This window comes from Rutilus rutilus, assembly GCF_951802725.1.
Source record: "Rutilus rutilus genome assembly, chromosome: 25".
In the NCBI taxonomy this organism is placed as follows: Eukaryota; Metazoa; Chordata; class Actinopteri; order Cypriniformes; family Leuciscidae; genus Rutilus; species Rutilus rutilus.
Window position 1 is genome coordinate 26,454,066 of NC_140229.1, and position 21,411 is coordinate 26,475,476.

Below are 21,411 nucleotides of genomic sequence, written 5' to 3' on the forward strand. Positions count from 1 at the left end.
CATTATTATTATTGTTATTCCAAAATTGCTTACATCTTAAATAAAGCTGTAACTTTTTACTTCAGTTGTCATGCAAATGACCTGCATCTCTGAGAAGCGCCACTAACTCTGAAGTTTATTAAATCATGACAGCCTCTCATCTACTACTTTTTTATTTTAAAATATGAAACTCTCTCTCTCTCTCTCTCTCTCTCTCTCTCACACACACACACTCACACTCAGAATTTTATAGCTTTTCCTCCCATAGTGTCTTTCTGTAGCAGTGGCTTATTTCACAGCTGAACAAATAAAAGCTGTTTTATGTGCTAGTGAGAACACTGTATTTTCCAGTTTTTCATCAACATCCCATAAAACCAGCACAGGTGTTATCTTAGCAACAGAAGGCCAGAGCAGTTTGCTTAAGCAGAAAGCAGAGTTTGAGCACATATCTTGGCATAGCAATAATTCAGCATGTTCCAGTGGTGTATGGGCCAGAATGAATAGGTGATAACAGCCTTATAGAGGTCTCTTGACCTCTGCTGTCACTCATGATTATGATCAAATTGAGGGATTCATCGCTGTATAGCAAGAGTGACTCATCATATGCAAAACACAGAATTTTATCATGATAACTATGTATAGGCTATTTAGTGAAAATCAATGAAACAGGGTGAGTTGAAATAATCTGTTATAATATAAAGGTGACATGAAATACACTTTGAAAACTAATAGGTCTATATGATTGTTGCACACAAATGCAGTTCAAGCTGCCAATATAATTAGGCTATACATCCAGTGCTGCTCTTGACCAGTATTCCATGATTTCAGAAGTCATTTCACCATTACCATTGCAAAAACATTTAAGTTTCAATAAAGTGTCACCAAGCCACAGTGTTTAAACTTTTCAGGAAAATCCTATAAATGTCATACTTAAAGATGTCTGAGCCCTATTCAGATGGGACTAGGTTTCATAGAGGATGTTAGAGAAATTTGTGTTTCACAGGCGTACTTTGACCAGATTTACACAGCTACAGAATATGGTTGTCAGTCCAGCATTTGAGTCTTAATACGGTTACATTCTCACACAGTTCAGTTAAAGGTGCATTGCGCGAGAGTCTGAGTTTTCGCAGAACTACGCCCCCTCTGGCGGCAAGCGAAACTGCAACCAGAGGTGTGCACGCTCACGGACCACACGCACACGCACGCTTGCACGAGCTCGAGCTGGTCATAACCCAAGGAGCATCAGCCGCACAAATCTTTTGTTTACAATCATAATGTCTTCAGAGGTAATAAAGTTTTAAATCTGCAAGTAATTTAAAATATGTGAAAGGAAAGGCAATTGAGTAAATAACACACTTATGTGTGAGGGAAAAAATGGGGGTAGTAGAAAACTTCGTTTTTTATTCCCATCTATCTCCATGTTGAACTGTGTTATGTGTTTACTGTATCCACTTATGACTATTATTATGGAAACACGTTCATGAACAATATAAGTTATAACTTTGTAAAAGCTCAAAATAGTAATCATGATACCATACCATACACAGTCGGTCAACAAAGTACACCCAAATGTCTCAAGGTAATAAACAATCAAGTGGCACTATGACGTTACCATAAAAGCCAAACAGGCTAATCCGCCGAAGATTTGCGGGGGGTTAGCCTGTTTTATTGATCAGCTAAGTAGCATATTCCAATAGCAATACATCGTAATTAAGCAGTAATTTGCTCAAAATTTGTGTCTAAGTATCTAACTTATATATCAGCATTTTATATCACAATCATTCTGAACCTGATCACTGACAATGGTAAGTTAGTAAAACCTATTCCGATTGTGCATTTATCTAGCTTACGCTAAAGCATTACACATTTTATGGATCGTCATTTATTGTCATTATTGGCCGTATCAGACATTAGAGAATGGGATATATCTTACCTTTTTATCAAGAAAAAAGCCAACTGAGGATCCCGTTTGAGCCCTAGAGCAGACCGGAGATCTCTCCATTTGTTGAAAGCCTTCCCTATGTTTACTCTCGTCTTACCCCGACGCCTGTCTGACTCCAATTTGGACCTTTTGGTTGCACTAGACAAAAGTTCTCTTTTTTTTTTATCTTACGTGGAGTTTGCGTTGGTGTTTGAAATGAACTACAAGCCGGTCTCTTAGAATCCATTTTCTACGGAGAATGGCGGCGTCGGCGCATACACAAACCTGCCAGACATATGAGCGTGCCGTGAACGCGCATGACGTCACGCCCAGTCTCAGATTCCGACCCGAATCCCTCTTATTTATTTTACTGTACAGGATTATAGAGGCAATCGCAGTGATCAGAGAAGGGCTCAGTCAGCCCATCAGGCAATTGTTTAAGCATGTATGGGTTAGAAAACGGGTATTTTTAACATGAAAAGTTGCGCAATGCACCTTTAACGAGTTTGTTTGCCCATAAAATCCTTAAGATATTAGGTTAAACTTATTTGGCTTGCTGTCCACTGATGAGGGGCTCGATAAAGCAGCTTCAACTCAAGCTCTGATATACCCCCCAGAATGGCTAAATGTGGGATATGATTATGAAGGGCAAGGTACCTAAGATGAAGGTGGAGTTTGGGGAGGTGGAGGGATGCTGGAACGGCTGCTTATATACTCTGGCTGTTGATTGAAAGATTAGTTGGGTTTGGTCCTCGATATTTCTGTCTGGGCATAACCGTCCCGCTCCCTTGAGTCTTGTAGGCACCTTCGGGAGTGATGGACTTTAGAGAGCCCAATTTCCACGGGTTTGACTGTAGAGTTGAACCCTCCCCTTTAGTCGGGTCTTAAAGTAGGGTCCTCCAGTCCCTGGGATAAATACTTTGATCGATTTTGAGAATCCGACAAGAAGTGGTCTTTTGCCCCATTTTGCTAATACATTATAAATGGCGTGGTCAGTACTTTGTCTGGCCCCTGTATCATCTTCTGACAAAAGAAGGCTCAGAGCTCTTCTGGTCTTAAGCCTTGCACACTGTACATTTTTGGCCACGATTTGGCGGTCAAGTCTTTGAAATGTTTTTTAGGGGATTTTACTATTAGAGATTTAGGGGGTGTGGAGACTTATAAGTCTAATACTTTGAAAGAATATGTAAGTAGATACTACTTTGGTTCCTGGTCTGTATTCTTAATGGTGGGGGTGTTACGTCCAAGGACGTACGCATTTATTTATTTATTATTATTATGATTATTTTCTTCTGAACTTCTTTGGTTTACTTTACTTCTGAAAGGGTGGCCGTTGTTGTGTGCCATGTGTTTTTGGTTGCTTGCTGTCTCTCTTTCTCTTTCTCTCTCTACTCGCTCTCAGTCCTAATCATCAGCACCTGTAACTCGTTTGTGAGAGTGTGCCTGAGACGGAGAGTATAATGGGCAAGTCCAGTGTTTGCAGCAGGAAGATTCACTTCTCCCCTGCTCCAGATTGAACTCTGTTGTGAAATATGTTTACTTCTGACATTCAGAGACAGTAGTTGTGAGTAGGCGATGGCTAACTGAGTTTAGCAGTGGCCTATGTTAAGAGATCTTGATCTCACTTCAACTTATAATTAAGCAGAAGGTATTGTGTTCCTGTTAACCCTTTTTAATAGTTACTATTGTGAGCAAAGCTGTAGGGGGTGAGTGCCTTTTACTTTTAATTCTGTTTCTGTCCCTGTTTTTGTAAAGCAGGGGAGTTGAGGGAAGTTTATGTTGTTTATTTCTTTTTGTTTAACCTTTCTTAGGTTAGTTAGGACTCCTCCCTAAATTAGATATTGTTTGTTATTTTTAGGCCTTGCCCTCCCCTGAGCCATTGCTCCCCAGAACTCTATGTTCTGTCCTTTTTTTTTTTTTTTTGTAAATAAAATTACAGAGGATTGAGGATTGACGTGTGTTCTCGCCTTCCTCCTTGTATTTTTATTTTTCCTTTTTTCCTTTGTTACTTCCCCTCCCGACCCCTAGACCAGTGGTTCTCAATTCCAGTCCTCGGGACCCCTTGCTCTGCACATTTTGTATGTCTCTCTTATCTGACACACTCAGTTCAGTTCATGGAGTCTCTCCTAATGAGCTGATGATCTGGTTCAGGTGTGTTAAATAAGGGAGACATACAAAATGTGCAGAGCAGTGGGTCCCGAGGACTGGAATTGAGAACCACTGCCCTAGACGGTTAGGGGAACGTAACAGGGTGCTTAGCCAATTTTTCCTCTCAGGTCTGTCTGCCCACATCACCTGAATGACGTGTACTTCAGGCTCCTTTTTATACTCAGGTTGCACCGGTAGTGACGCCATGGGTTGTTGCCGGCCAATGTAATTGTCGAGTTTAAACATGCTCTTCAGACACTGGTCACACTGGGGGCATTCCCCATAGCATCTTCCAGACGCAGTGTCTCATTCCCCTTTTCAGGGAACAGTGGTTACAGTCGTGACCTGAGATGTTCCCTGCACGTCCTAAGGCTCATAGCTGTCAGGAGGTAATATTCCCTTTGCCCTCACCCAAGCTCCTATACTTCATGACAAGGAAAGTTCCAGCCTTTACAGCCTTCCTCCCTTCCTTGTGTGGGTCAGGCATTAGCCACATGTGGCCCAAGAGCAGAACTTGAATGTTTAGCTATGTCAACTTCTCTTGCTTGATACAGATCATCAGGAATACTGGCCCAGAGAGGACATTTTAGACTGCGACCTTGGCCAATAACTACCTCTAGGGGGAGCAAATACAAGGGTTGCATTTAGAATCATTATTTACCATCCTCATCACATAGAGCTCCAATGCCTAAGGAACTGCAGGGAAGCTTCAGCTCTTCTACCACAGAACAATCGGGGGAAAACGCTCACACCCTGCCTGGACTCATCAAGGATCCCAAGACTCCAATCACCTGCAAAGGTACCAGATAACAAGAAGGATGCCATAAGGCAAATTACCTCCTTCGATACTGCTGCCCTTTTAAAAGAGAGCCACCGGGGAGCTACCCTACTTAAAGACCCCAGAATCCTGGGGGAAGCAGCTCAACCCTCTTAACACACTCATCTAGGGCCAATACTTGATTCAATCAGCTCAACTCCTTTAAGAGGATGCATCACCTTGAAAAAGATAGCCTGCAAGCGTCTCTTCAATAGGAGGCATCCTTACACATCCCCATTCACACAATCCCTCCAGAATCGAATAATTTGAATGCTGAAAGGGATAGATGTGAGCTGAAAATGGGCTCTTCCACAACTTAAGGAAGGCAAGGAAGATAAGGATGGCTCATTGGAGCGGGATTGGTTATGGCTTGACAGGAACCACTCGTCGAGTCTGCAACGAGCTAGATCCAATCTAGCCATGGCGCAGGCCATTATCTCCAGCAACTAGCATGCAGGGCTGAGAGGGCTCAATTCAAGCAATATCTTCGCCCTCTTTAACCATGTCTGCCTCATCCTGACTGGATGGTGCCAGTAACATGTTACCTGCTGGATCCGAGGACTCAAGAGAGAGTACAACCTGATCCAGAAGATCGCTCTAGCCAGTGACTGAGGAATGAGAGAGAGAGTCATACCTTTCTCGAAGGTCCCCAAGTTTTTTCTGTGACCCCCCTGTCCCACATCCCTTGAGAATGGGGCCAAACACAAACAGAGCTTACTCACTGTGAATCTCTCACAACGGGCGCATTCAGATCCCTCGAGAACTGAATGTGTTCTCCTCACCAAACCACATAATAGACAGGTTGTGTGTGTCCTTCGGTGTCAAAAACCTGGCACACGTGGCACACACTTCATGGACTGTCGTCGGCCAGTCAAATTGTTGTGTTGGCACAAGTTGTCACTGATTCACCAGGCTCCACCCTCACTTCAGCACACGTCCACCAACTCCTAATCACATGCACCTGTCCCTCATCAGCACTGCCACCAACCACAGCATTTAAGTACACACCTCAGTTGCACTCATTTTACCTGATTGACCTTGTGTATTTCCTCCAGCATTTCCTGATCCAAGTGTTCCTCGTTATTCTCCTCTGCTAAATTCTCCAAGTCATTCTCCATCTCCATATTTCACCTACCAACCGCAACTGAGGTGTTTGTGCTTCAATCCAGCTGTCACGATCTCCAAACCAACCTGCAAAGATAAGAGACTGATTAATCCATTTGAATGCACCATTCACCCTGCTCAAAGTCACAGTCATTTACATGTTTGTTTGTGCTCCGCTTTCTATAAATGGTTAAACGTCATCTGTGCATCTCTTCTCTGAGTATACTTATCGTTACACACATGCTTCAGACACCGGTCATGATGATGGCATCCCTATAGAGTCGATCCAAGATGCAGTGTTGAGTTACACTTCGAAAGGGAACACACACTCCCACCTGTAATCAACAAGTATAACAATTGTAACTCAAACATTGTTTAGAAAACTAGTCTTGTCAGAAAGTTTAGGTGCAAAACGATGAAACCGACACCCTTAACTAAAACCATAGAAGCAACTGTATTTGTTCTTTTTCAAAACTGTTTCACCGTGGGATTGCAGATCATGAAATAAATGTAATGAGGGTATCAACAGGTAGTTGTTGAGAAGCAAACTGCCTTTGTCAGGTTTCTTTTGTGTGAGTTTTTCCACATTGTGGCATTCCAAAGTTTTGACGTCTTTGCTAAGATCAAAAATAAAAAGGTCTTTAAATTCAAAACCTCAAACTTAGGCTGTAGATTGATGCATGTTGTAACTTAACCTCCCAGGACAACTATTTAAAAACTTCCTGAGCCCGTGATCTCTGTACTAAACAATTTGTAAACTATCATACTGATTCACATGCATTGACACTGAAGCAGCTGTTATGTTTGCATTCAGCAAACCAATCAAACAAATGCTATCAATCTACAGCTCCCTTTCTGCAGGCACAACTGGACCAACCAGTCGTCATCTTTAACCACCAGTACCACCACAGTCTGATGTCATGTCTTGAATGGCAAGATTTAAATCAGCATGCTAAATTTACTTTCAAGTTTTCGAGAAGTACATCAATCCAAACAGCTTGTAAACAATGCATACCAGGCACAGTGAGTCACTTTTAAGTGTCTGCCAAATGATACAGTAAACGTAATTTAATAAATAGACAAACTGCATAACCACACAATACGTACATGTGCACGCACTATAGTGAAATTGTAACAAGATCATGTCACTTCACATGAATTGATGGACCTATGTGGAACATGAATTTTCTTTTATTCTGAGAAAATTATTCAGTCACAAAAAGTTTTTTAATATGAATGTAGTATTTTATCATAGTTTATGTGCATTTTTTCTTATCAAACAAAAAACATATCCACCTCAAGTGAATGTAAGTATTTTATTCAAATCTTGGTGTTTTCCATCAATGTGTACATGTTAGTGGAAGTCACGAAAGTGTACTGTCTTTTAAGTACACTTAAGTTGTCTTTTATGTCATTAACATTATATTACCTTACCTACTTAAAAAATATAAGTTTAAGATTTAAAGTACACTACAAGTGCACAATCAGTAAAATTAAAATGTATTATTGCAGTGCATTGTGGGATTGAAAGAGTGCACTCGATAACCTCCACCATGGTTTTGGACACCACTACAAATGGGCGGCGATTTCAGACACAAGAACAAGACAATGCAACTAAACATGACTGTGACAACTGCCTTCTGTCTCAAAGTTCCCGCTCTGGTTCTGCTAGGACTCAGAAAAGGAGGACAAGGAAGTCCTATAGTGTACTTTAAATATTAAATCTTTAAAAAAAATTTAAACTTGACATGTAGATGATATAATGTTAATGAAATAAAAAGCAACTTAAGTATACGTAAAGAGGGTACACTTTAATATTAAACCAACAGCACCATCATAGTTAGCTCAAAACACTTTGCTGTGTCAATATGAGGCCAGACCAACTCCTCAGGAATAGATACAACTTTTACAGATGCAGAAATATAGCTCATTTGCTGTATCTCTTGATCGTAAAACTTTTTTCCGACTGCCCAACATTTCAGCCTGTTCAAACATGTATCAGCAGAGTTCCTCTATCAACAGTGCACAACTTGACAAATAATACTCCTTTTATTGCATCAAACAATGATGTCATTGACGACTGCTGTGGAATTAAAACCTGCCCGACATATATGGCCCTTGTTTTGGGAGAAAATCTGTCTGGACCAGTTGGATAAGATTAGTTTGTCGACTAATTGGCCGAGCCAAAAGAACACGCTGTCCGTGGGGTATGAGTTTGAATCTCCCCACCGCTGTGATTAAAGCTGATTAATTGCAGTTCCCACCTAAACCCAAGCAGCCCTTGAGCCGATTCACTCTCTCCTCACTGATCCCGTCCAATTACACAACATCTAGAGACGGACTGAAACTGCGCTTGAGTTAAGTTTCACAGAAGTTAAATCTACATTGTGCAGTCCACAAGGAAAGTAAACCTGAAATTACGCTCAGTTTGCAATATTTGTTTTGCAAAAATCTAAACACATTTTTCTACATTAGACACATCATACAAAACAGCTCATTTGTTTTATTTGGAAAACGCTGGCTTTCAAAATGACACATTCATTTACCAATTACTTACACAATGCTCATTTGCCAACTTGTAAACTCCACAAATCTAAAATCATTAAGTGCTCAGAAAGTGCTTCTGTGTTCCTGGTTGTTGTTTTCTTCTTCTTCTTCTTCTTCTTCTTCTTCTTCCTCCATTTATAAAAATCTCCTGCAATTAGATTCACTTTTCCACAAGCCTTCCTTGCTCTCCTCGTTACAATAATAGATTCTTTATCATTCATTCATTAATCTTTTCAGTCATGTCTGACTCTTGGTGATTCTCTGACCATCTCTTGCCAAAAGCGAGAGACTCCATGAAATGTTTAAGCTATGATTTTTTCCAGGGTAAGTTACATGGCTTGGGACTCACACACACTCACACCTACAGACAATTTAGCTTCTCGAATTCACCTAACCTGCATGTTTTTGGACTGTGGGGGAAACCGGAGCACCCAGAGGAAACCAACACAGACTTGGGGAAAGCATGCAAACTTCACACAGAAAGACCTCCTGGCTCTTCCGCGACTCCAACCGCACTCAGTTTTATTACAGTCTTGTTGAAAAAATATATATTGTTTTGCATGTTGTGTGTGAGAGTGGGGACAATGAGTAAATAGGAGCCCCCACCCCATGTGTTTGTTTTGGGGTTTTGTGTGTGTAGAGTTTAAAGAAGTTCTAGAAATCACGCCTTGGCCATTGTCGAAAGCTGTAAAAGCAGAGCTATAGCACACTGCTGTGTAGCCACTGTATAATGTGTGTGATGCCGCTTGACATGCTCCACTGGTTGTTCTGGTAACAGGCTCTGGTGGAGGACAGAGGAGTGTGTAGACGAGGCTCGGCTGTACCAGGCACTGAGCTGGGGGGGGGGGGGGGGGTTTAGTGCATACCACTGCTTTGATATTAACCTCCCCTGCAGTCCCATACGGCAAACAATATACATAGATTTTCACATAATATATATAAAATAAATTGCCAAAAATATATTGCCAAAGTACATATTTTCGGTAAGTTTTAGTTACTTATATTTCCTCACATAGGCCTATTTTTGGGACATTTTTATGTATTGTCAATACAAATAAGTGTTTTGTTGTTGTTGTTTGTTTGTTTAAATATAAATATATTTAGGGGAAAAATATATATTTACCCCAAATGTGTTTTTAAGATTATAAATGTATTTACATGCCCATTGAAGTTTGTAGTATATTTTGATATTTGATTTAAACAAAATATAATTTTTTGCTGTTTACTGCATATATTTTGCATGTTTTTATTTAATACAAAACATTTTATTTTTAATTTTTTTCATATGGTTTGTCACAAAACTGTAGAATGTATATTTTTCTGACAACATTCTTGTTTCTCTTAGTTCACGGTAATGGAGTCAACACAATCAAGCACTGAAATCCACTGTTGCACTCACTGGCGTGGGGGAGTTCGGTTCATCTTCCCCCATCTGTCATCATGGCCTTATTTCCACGAGCAGTAAAAGAGCAACTGCTGTTATTATATAAAATGCCAGAGTCTCTCATGTCCTCAGAAGCTTTTCTGATACGAAATGAGCATGAAATTAACTTTTTGCTAAGTTTTCATTAAAGTGCAGTTGTCCATTTAGATTAGTAATTTGCGGATGAAACCGAAACGCCAGTCACAGAGTGTGTTTAAGTCTTCCTGGGAAGCTCATATTTACGAGTTGGGAATTCATAATTACGACATCAGGTGCGTTTTAATCAAAACAGTGAGTTCTTTGATTATAAATTACAGAACTGCAAATGATGCATGTATAAATGATTTTCTGAAGATAATCCTAATGGTAAATTGCCATGCTACACTTGTCATCCTGCTCGGGTGTTGTGGGCGGAGTCAAGTTTTAAATAGGAAAAATACCGAAACTGTTAATTTTTTTTGAGAGAGATGCTAATGGTCTTGTCCGGTTCAATTCATTATGCTGAGCTATGCTAAAAGTTGGACCCCCAGACCCGGAGATCGGCTGAATGGATTCGAAAACGGTAAAACTCAACTGTTTAACTCTGGGGGAGTTGTAAAATGAGCCTATTTCCAAAAAAAAGTGGAGTATCCCTTTAATGCTTAATTGAAAAAATTAAGTTATGTGAAATTGACAATTCCACATTACTTAATTTTTTTCAATTAGAGGATTAGTTCACTTCAGAATTAAAATTTCCTGATAATTTACTCAACCCTATGTCATTCAAGATGTTTATGTATTTCTTTCTTCAGTCGAAAAGAAATTAAGGGTTTTGAGGAAAACATTCCAGGATTTTTCTCCATATAGTGGTTCTCAATGGCAACCAACGGGTTGAAGGTCCAAATTGCAGTTTCAATGCAGCTTCAAAGTCTCTACACGATCCCAGCCGAGGGATAAGGGTCTTATCTAGAAAAACAATCGGCCATTTTCTAAAAATAAAATAAAAATATACTTTTATGTTTTATGTTATTACGTTATGCAGGGCGCATCACAGAGTTCTGCAAGACGAGCATTTGTGGTTAAAATGTATATAAAATTTTATAATGACCTATCGTTTCTCTAGATAAGACTCTTATTCCTCGGCTGGGATCGTGTCGAGACTTTGAAGCTGCACTGAAACTGCAGTTTGGACCTTCAACCCGTTGGCTGCCATTGAAGTCACTATATGGAGAAAAATTCGGACAGTTTTTTCTGCATCCCTCCTCCACCCCGACTCCTCACTCTCGGCTGGTTCCTATCCCAGCCAGGTATACGGGGGAGTACTCTGGGTTTGGGTCACATTCCCAGCTCGGAGCCTCCCTCGGACTGCATGCCAAATACGCCTACTCTTTTAATCTATCTGATGATTTGTAAGTGTGAACTCACGAAATGCTGATATGCGAGTCATAAAGGTGCTCAGAGGTCACTGTCTGTAGAGGAATATGAAAAGATATTTGTGTCTGGACCTTCATGCAGCTATTCAAAATAAGACAAGCCTTTTTTCCTGACAATGCTCAGTTACGTAATTACAGGCAATAATATAAAATATGAATTCTCACAATAATATAAATCATTCATATATTACAATCAAGGTGATATTGGTATTTCAACCAACATGATTGTCTGACAAAACATTGCTATTATCTTCATTATATTGACAACCTTGATATGATATTAATTTCTTACTAATGAAACCATTTTACTTTATATTTTTAGTATACTGCACTTAAATTGGCCTTAGTTTGAATCATTTAGTTATGCTACCAGTCTGATGGAGTCTCATTACTGTGATATTACAGATACATTTCACCCATCAGGGGTCCAGTTTAACCTTCCAATTTATGAAGAGAATCCAAGTAAAACTATCCCACAATTCTTCATGAATGTACAACCACCCACTCCGATTCACATCACAGCTCTTTGCGTCACACTTTTCCTTTCATTAGTTGGAAACAATAACATCTATCCACAAAGCTGTTTCCTGCCTTTGACCAAACTGGCCTCCTATTCCTTTGAATGCTTTTGTGTATTGGTGCACTGTTTAAGTTTTATTCCACAGGAAGATTTTCATTTTTTTATTTCCAGTTTTTTTCATGTGAAATTCACTTTCACATCAAATAATAAAAGGTGGATATACTTGGTGGATACTCAAATGCTGTAAACTGCTGTATAATAACAATTATAAAACGGATAGTTCCAGACCTGGCTTCTAAGTCCCAGTTAGTCTAGCACAGTACTGTCGCTTGTTCATGTGCTGTCTGTGTGTTAATTAGTTCAGTCTTCCTCAGTACCCTGTCTGTTTGTATCCTTGGTTACTGATTGAGTTAGTTCGGTTCAGGTGTGTCTCTTGTTTGCTGTGTATTTAAGCCCCGTGTTTAGTCCTGTTTAGTGTCTGTCGACGTATATGTGTACCTGTTAATGTCTAGGCTATGTTACCTGATTTCTGTTATATTTGGGATGATACCACAAGGTGCCGTTCACTTGCAGAATGCAAGGCTCTGAAGGGCACATGTAGATGGAGAAGAGAAGTGGTCCCAGCACTGAGCCCTGAGGCACCCCAGTAGCCAGATGTTGTGTCTTATGCCCTTCGTCATGAGGGTTGACAGGAGGATCTGCTGGTTAACTGTTACAAGCAGCAGATAGATCCTGAAGGATGAGTACTGAAGATGTGGAAGCTGCTCTTGCCGTCTCAGAGCTTCAGTAACTGAGAGCAGGGCCGTCTTAGTTGAGTGACCTCTCTGAAACCAGACTGTTCTGTGTGAGAAAGGCAGAGATTTGGTTGAACACGACTTGTTCAAGTGCTTTAGCAATGAATGGAAGAAGGGATACTAGTCTGTAATTTTCTAAAAGTGATGGATTTAGAGTGTGTTTCTTAAGCAGTGGGGTTACCCGAGCTTAAATGCTGTGGTGTTGAGGTGTTAATGATATGAGTGAGTGCGGGAGTGTGTGTGTTTGCTGTTAAGATTTGTGTTTGTCGGTCTGTGGTGTGGAGAATTGGCCGCTGATGGTTGTTGTTGTTTTATTTATGAAGAATGTGGCAAAGTCATCAGCTGTTACGAGTTCATGAAGGAGGAGGACAAAGGAGAGAGGAAAAGTTTTGAAAAGCATGTGAGAGTCAAAAGAATTGTTAATTTTTGTTGTGGTAGTAAAGTAAAACTTTTTCAGTCATACTGGATGCAACTTAAAGTCATCACAAAACAGAATTTGCAACCTATATTTTTATGTGCACTCAGTATGAAAAAGATTTAACCCTAAAGAAATAAGTTGTACTTTTGAAAAGCATTATGAAAATATTGTACACTCAAAAATTATACTAAGAAAACTCTAGAGTGAAACGGATTTTGAAGAGGGGGAAAAATCTAGGGGAGGACTTGGCATTATACATTAGTTTTTGATTGGATTGTGAAAAGTGAGTGTTGCATATTGAAACTGAGGCAGATTTCAATGTGATTGATTGAATTCAGCGAGCCTCGCATAGTGTCATATCACAGGAAGAGCTAGTTATTACAATTTGATTACAAGTTGCGCAGACCAAAAATAATAATAGGCAAATAAACAGATGAATTGCTCACAATAAGATTGATGCATTAAGAAAATAATGTCAGTTTTTATTTCATGCAGAGTTTAACAATACAAACTGACACCAATACGCAAGTAAATTTGAGCCCATTGCATCTTTCCCATCTGCAGTAGCATTCAAATGTCATTTGTACTTCTGCATATTCACATTTTAAGTATACCAGCATTTCTGATTAGCCTAAATACAAATTTAGTACAATTTAATAATACATTTGTATTTAATAATACAAATTAAATATGGTTCTTTCCGTCAAATGAAGCTATTGTATGGCTTCAGAATATGGAATATGTAGTTGATTTCAGTATGTGTATTACTGTGCATGACTGCAGACATCTTGCATAGATCCTGTTAAGGAACATTTGCTTCAAACCATTTGATTACCATGGCAGTCAAGCCAGCTCTTTGTTTGCAGTCGAGTCGTTTACTGTGGGAAGTCCAGGAAGTCTTTTGTCTTGTTTTCTTTTTGCTGAAATGGCATTGTATTTTACTTGGACAGTCACAGAAATGTAGAAATCGAAGCAAAATTTCGGCATTAAAGAAAAAAAAATCAGAAAGGTTGAAATATAACCTTTTAGAACGGGCCTTATAATTTCTGGCAGTTTTCTCTGTAATTCAGTGCAAACAAATCTCTAAAAGAACTGTAATGCGTAATTTATGCTTAATTTTTTCTTTCATCATTTGTCTTACTCATTTTGTTCAACTCTAATTTGAGATTAAACTGCATTGCAAGTTGGGGCAAACATATTTTGTGTGGTGGTCAGCGTGAACAGGAAAACACAGAAGCTGCAGGAAGCCTGACCGGCTAAGAATAACACTTACTGATGAAGTGGATCTACTTTAACAGGAAATTGCTTCCTCTAGCAGCCCTCCCCCTAAACCAATGCTCTGCTTACTTGTGTTCAGCCAACAGAAGGCTGAACCACTGGACTTCTGCTTTAAAAGGCTTATTTTTGCTGATTCAGGGACTTGCTGATTGCAGTTAAAGGGATTTTCCACTCTCTCGATCTGGACTGCTTGCAATTCAAACACGTACAATCAATTTTAAACCCAGAAGAAAAGGAGGGATTCTGTTTTAGGTTTAATACCTAAACATTTATCTTCAAAATGTGGTCTATTTCATGAAGTGGAACTGTCATTAAAATGTATTTGTCATTAAAATAATGCTACATTATATATACTTGTGTGAAAAAGATGTCTTCTTAAATTATTGAATGTGCATTTGTCGTGTACTTCAAATATATTAAATAAATATTGATATAAAAAAAACTGTACTTGTAGATAATTGTCATGATTATGTTTTGTTCTTTGTGTATGTTTCTGTTCCTGCCTATATACCTTATCTGTGTTCGAAATCGCCCCCCTATACCCACATTCACTATCCCCTACATTACTCAACTAATATAGTCCACTTGAAGGAGTGAATGAAAACGAATTTGGACACTGAGTGCGCCAGAAGGGCTGATGCTTTTGCATTGTTTGTACTTGGTGTTTAATTATTACTTGATACTTAGCAAACTGGCAGCTCCAGTAGCTAAGATGTGCTTCCTGTGATGGCAACCGCCATCTTGTGTGTGTGGACCATTCACACTTCATCTACTCCTCCCGAGGCGGCGGTACCCGCTCATGAACTCAGTCTACTATGAAATGACCACGGAGGTCGCCCCTGTCCCTGTACTCTCTATCGGCCCTGTCACGACCACAGAGGTCGCCCTGGAACACGTAGCCTGTTCTATTATGACCACAGAGGTCAATCTGGCCACGGAGACCATTACTGAACTGGCCTGTTTCGCCTCGGACATCTCCCCTGTGAAGACCTTCTTCCCTTTAACTCTGCACAGATAAAATGTTGTCAAAATAATCCCGGTTCACATGGTTATGTGGAAGCAATACAATAATTCTGTATTATAAATTTTAAGGCCAGACAAGTAATTTGTTGAGGTCAATTTGTAAAGAAAGACTACACATCTGCACACATATATATTCAAACACGCATCCCTATAGACTAAACACGTAATACGCATGTGCACTACATCAGTGTACTCACAGGTTTGCGTATTTTAAAGTTTGAGCAGAGTTAACTTGTTTTGTTTTTGTTTTTTTTGCAAGGCTTGCGTTCTCGAGCCACCAGGCACTGTTGTTGTGTAAATGAACGGCCGGAGCGCATTAAGGGTTTTCTGTTAGAACAGTGGTGTTTAAGCGGCCCTAACACGATCTATTAGTGATCTCCGATCATTAATAACTAATGATCTTTGCAACTTTGAATCAATCAAAGCTAACTTTAGCTGGACAATAACTTTATTCTAGAGCTGGTGTAAAGCCAAAACAATCTCTTTAATTCCCTATTATCACTGTAAAGCTGCTTTGAAACAATCTATATTGTTAAAAGCGCTATATAAATGAAGGTGACTTGACTTGACTTGACTAAGCTCCCCAGCCTTGGCCAAGGAAGCCGCGATTAAAGACTCTGCTTGCCTTGCCACAGACATCACTCCTGATTCTCCTGCCCTGTTATGGACCAGTCTTCAGCTCCACCGTGACGGTCCTCAGCGACACCTTGGTGGTCACCGGTCCCGTCTGCTCTGCTGTGGTGGTCCTCTGCTCCGCCGTGGGGCTCTTCAGTCCCGTTGACTCTGCTGTGGTGGTCCTCTGCTCCGCCGTGGGGCTCTTCAGTCCTGTCTGCTCTGCTGTGGTGGTCCTCTGCTCCGCCGTGGGGCTCTTCAGTCCCGTTGACTCTGCTGTGGTGGTCCTCTGCTCCGCCGTGGGGCTCTTCAGTCCTGTCTGCTCTGCTGTGGTGGTCCTCTGCTCCGCCGTGGGGCTCTTCAGTCCCGTTGACTCTGCTGTGGTGGTCCTCTGCTCCGCCGTGGGGCTCTTCAGTCCTGTCTGCTCTGCTGTGGTTGTCCTCTGCTCCGCCGTGGGGCTCTTCAGTCCCGTTGACTCTGCTGTGGTGGTCCTCTGCTCCGCCGTGGGGCTCTTCAGTCCTGTCTGCTCTGCTGTGGTGGTCCTCTGCTCCGCCGTGGGGCTCTTCAGTCCCGTTGACTCTGCTGTGGTGGTCCTCTGCTCCGCCGTGGGGCTCTTCAGTCCTGTCTGCTCTGCTGTGGTGGTCCTCTGCTCCGCCGTGGGGCTCTTCAGTCCTGTCTGCTCTGCTGTGGTGGTCCTCTGCTCCGCCGTGGGGCTCTTCAGTCCTGTCTGCTCTGCTGTGGTGGTCCTCTGCTCCGCCGTGGGGCTCTTCAGTCCTGTCTGCTCTGCTGTGGTGGTCCTCTGCTCCGCCGTGGGGCTCTTCAGTCCCGTCTGCTCTGCTGTGGTGGTCCTCTGCTCCGCCGTGGGGCTCTTCAGTCCTGTCTGCTCTGCTGTGGTGGTCCTCTGCTCCGCCGTGGGGCTCTTCAGTCCCGTTGACTCTGCTGTGGTGGTCCTCTGCTCCGCCGTGGGGCTCTTCAGTCCTGTCTGCTCTGCTGTGGTGCATATTAGTATCGATGCGCCCTAGTTTTCATGGTGCACTGTGGGACTTTTTAGGGAGCAAACATTTCAGTGCCCTGAAAGGATTCTGTAAATCCTTCAAATGGCCGTCTCCCTGATCCGGGTATATGGCTGACTGCTGAAGTAGGGAGCTGATTGTGACGCAGCTAAACACAGATTAAACACAGATTATTGAACTACACTCTTAAAAATAAAGCTTCCAAATGGGTGTTTTAGCATCAGTGCCATAGAAGAACCATTTTCGGTTCCCCAAAGAACCTTTCGGTGAAGAGTTCTTAAAAGAACCACTTTTTTTCCTTAGTGTGAAGAACATCCTAAAAAACTTGAGAACCCTTTTCCTCTATAAGAAGCTTTGTGGAATGGAAAGGGTCCATGAATGTTAATAGCGGTCCTCATATACAGTTAACACTTAGTGTCTTTGGGGTCATTTAGACCTCAAACTTTTACAGAGCGATTGTATAAAAAATATAAAAATTAATAATACAAATGAAATATCACAGTTTTTATTTACTTCTTAACTATACGTTTGTGCTGTGTTTTTTTTTAACCTATTTACTGCAAAATTACTCAAGTAGACCATTAGTTTTCTTATGAAATATAGAATTTTTATGCATAAAGCACTTTAATGTTGCTTTAAAATAACAGTTTTTCTCAATCGATTTGACGCATTTCTCCAAATGAATGTAGTTGCTCTCGAAACAATTAGTGCACCAAACTAAACACACTCTTATGTTGGCAAAACAGTTCAGTTTTCACTTACTGCACATTAATGAAGCACTGCGTTTTATTCTAGTAATGCGTTTATCAAAAATAAATACTAACATCAAAACTACAAGTGTGCTCTCTGTCGGTTTAATAACAAATTCAGCTGTAATACAAGAATGAAAATACATGTTTTTCGTGTTCTTTAATCGTGTTCTTCAAAGTTCTGTAATGACGAGTTTAGTTGTATAACGATGAGTTTTCGACCCCCAAATAAAATAAAATAAGTAATTAAATAAATGTACTGCATTTATTGAATCAATGAACTTTACAGATCTTGACTCTCATTCTGTGCCTCCACTTCTCCACAGGCCTCTTCCATCACTTGAAGACTTGGTAGTGATCGTATTCTTTCCATCTCCAAGAGGAGAATATGCTGGGGGAACACCATCCTGAACTGTGAGTGATGCGCCAGTGCTGAATGGTGAAATTGGACATTGTCCCAAACAACTACACAATTTGGTGCTCCTGATCACCCTGCTAAAAGTGGATTTTATTGAGAGTTTAAAACATTGAGGAGCCTTTCTGGACTGCAGCATCTGTACAGGGACATTGACTGTGAGCCGATGTTTATATTGGGCTGAACTCTCTCTCCTCTCTTTTCTCTCAAGGAAAGACCATTAACGACATGGTAAATTAGGGTGGCTCTGATTTCATTTGCAACCCGTTTGTGCCCTATCCTTACCTCCCCTGCCCCTCTCTACCATCTATTCTCCCTCTACTTTCCCCTCTTTTCCTCTTTCTACATCTCAGCTCTTCTTGCTTCATCTCCTCTTCCTATACCATCTGTTCCTTCCCCATCATCTCTTTCTACCTCTTCCTCTATTCTCTCCAAAATATCTTACTCTTACATTTCTTCATTTCCCATTCTTCTCCTTTTTTTTTCTTTTCCTCTTTTATAGGAACTCAGCAGAGATTTATTTGGGGCTAATTGAGGACATTCCTAGTGCAACTGAGAATTTAACAAATAACAGAGTTTTGTTTGTTGTGTTTGGAAAAATGGCGCACAAATGATTGTGATTCTTGTGAAACCAATAAAATCCTGATATATTAAAGTTTTGGCTGGTTGATCTACTGTGAAAACATTTGAGAATTTTGTGCAGTGTTTTGAGAAAATGATGCATGTGATTTGTAATATGCATTAAATGGAGGACAATTTACAACCTGTTTAGGACAATTACAAGTGTTCAGGTTACTGTGTTAACTGTTTTGAGAACAGTGATCTGAGTTTAGAGAAATGTGTCAAATAGATTGTTATGAGCAAATATGAGTTATTTCTGGATATTGATCCAGGGGCAGAATTCTGCATCTGCTGATTAGAGGAAAACCTGCAGTTGTAGAACAAATGACCATCTAGAGTATATCCAGCACAGGCTCATAGAGATCCATTCATTTATCTGGATGTGGCCAACTGCTCCTCTCACGACTTTTGTAATATATTTTGTGAATATATATTTAAACATTTGTATGTCGCAAAAATACAAACTCTCATGCCACTGAGATGAAGGAAACCATGTTTTTCAAAGAAGGAAAATTCAAATGGGGTCAGCCTGATCCCAAGGACCTCAAAATGGTTAAATGTTCTTCACAGAACCATCAATGCCAATAAAAAAACGTTATTTTTACAAGAAAATACAAATTTAGTCCTTCAACTTCAAAATGTCATGTTTAATTAAATGTGTTACTTGCCATTTCTTTGTAATTATTGCTGAAATTTACTAGCAATATCTGAGTGCATTTTTTTGAAAGTAAAAAAAAAAAAGTCAGTGTAATTTTCAACTTTCATCTTTAAAGGTCAAGAAAATTCGAATTATTATTATTTTTTTATTAATACCAAGGTATCAAAAATATAAGTAGGCCTACATAGCAAAAATGTAAAAATTACATAAATGATAAAGAAAGCACCTATACACAGACAGTATATACACACAAAAATGCGAATTATTTTGACATGGCCCCTTGAAGTTGTATGACACCGTGCACGTAGGTTCCCAAAAGAGGTCCCTTGGCCCCTCCCACATTGTACATGACCCCTCCCATCTATCCGGAAACCCCTCCCTCTCATCCTCCCCCAAATTCCCGCCACTCCCTCTCACATAGAATCTATTAAGTGGCAAATATTCAGGTCAGAAAATGGCGACGGCGGGGAGCCGGACGTCGTCGTTAGGCGGATTATTGGACCCCAGTAGCGGCTCAGGCACCGGGACCGGAGCCCAGGACAGTACCAGCGGCTCCAGCGGGACCAGTGTGTCGACCAGCAGCGGGAAGGCGAAGAGGAGCGCGGGCGAGAGCTCTCAGTGGAGGCGCAAGGTGAGGAGTGTGGATCTGGATAAATGCGAGAGCGGCTCGGTCCAGTCCGCATTACTGCAGCACAGCCTCGGCGACAGAACCAGCTCTCATCTGGGTGATACTAATGGTGCTCAGGAGTGGATGAGGAGCTCTTTAAAGAGTCCGAGCTGTGCGGATCATGGAGCGGCTTCTGCTACGGTGGACTTGAACGCTTCACACAACAACAGGTAAAAATAACTGCGAAACTACTTCAGTCGAACGGGCTTCCGTTCTACGTGCATTTGGGGAAACGTTACAAACTTGAATTATTAGCGATATACATGAGTTTCTCTCTGGCAGAGCTCCTCCTGTGTGGATATGGGTCAAGTATGAAGGATATAGATGTTGCAAAATGTGATACAAACTTTATGCAAGTGACACTCGTAATGCAGGCGTTTTTAAAAAGTCGGTTACACTTTATTTTAATGTGTCCCTGTTACAGTGTAATTATGCATTTTAGTACCGAGGAATAATAATTAACTAAATGTACTTATAGGGTTAGGACTGGGGTTAGTTGCATCATGTACTTATGCATAATTTATAGTTATTGCTACAGTAACTACATGTAATGCCATGTGTAACAAGGACACTGTAAAATAGTGTTACTAAAAATTCTTAAGACACTTAAAAAGATATTCATACGGTTTATTTGTTTTTGCTTCTACTGAACTAACGCCTTAGAAGTGCAAGCTAAACTAAATAAATTATAATTACAAGTTATGTAAACATACTCGAAATAGTTATTAGAAAACAATAACTGGAAGAAAAAAAAAACATGCGTTTAGTATGTTTTCCCGTTTGATTTGAACGCATTTTTCAGTTGTTCTCCTGTATGACATTTGTTTTGATATTTTGTGTTTCTGATGTTGTATATTTTCAGTTCATATTTAAGTTGAAAACCGTGTCTTTAGGTTAGACCTTTAAAGGATTTTACAGAGGAGATTTTGGATATCTTCATATATTCCTTAAATCAGAATAGCCTATACTGTCAAAACCCAGAAAAATGTCCTCGTATTTTTGGGAATAAAATGCATGAAGTATAAAACCAGGCAAATGGTCGCCTATATGAACAAATTCCTCTGTAAAATACCTCCAGAATATGAATAAAACTGTAAAGTTTGGTGTTTGTTAGAGCTGCTGAAGTGGAGATATCTGAGAAAATGGCTGTAATTTGACACACATAGGTAGTGTAATGAAATAATTGTTTATTGAGTTCATATTTGAGTGTGGTGTTGAAAACCGTTGTGCTCCTCGGCTGAGTGTATGATGATGATGATGATGATGATGATGTGTGAATATTATGGTGTGAG

The 21,411-nt window shown here is 40.4% G+C and overlaps 1 protein-coding gene across 1 annotated transcript in view; it reads left to right on the forward strand.

Annotated features, from left to right (window-relative positions):
• Positions 1 to 19,894: 19,894 nt before the first annotated feature.
• map3k1 (mitogen-activated protein kinase kinase kinase 1, E3 ubiquitin protein ligase) overlaps positions 19,895 to 21,411 on the forward strand; it is a 62,091-nt gene continuing 60,574 nt past the window's right edge. Inside the window, exon 1 of the mRNA XM_084400704.1 lies at positions 19,895 to 20,289. Coding sequence (XP_084256830.1) covers positions 19,907 to 20,289 — 383 coding nt within the window. The 5' untranslated portion in view covers positions 19,895 to 19,906. The remainder of the gene's footprint in view (positions 20,290 to 21,411) is intronic.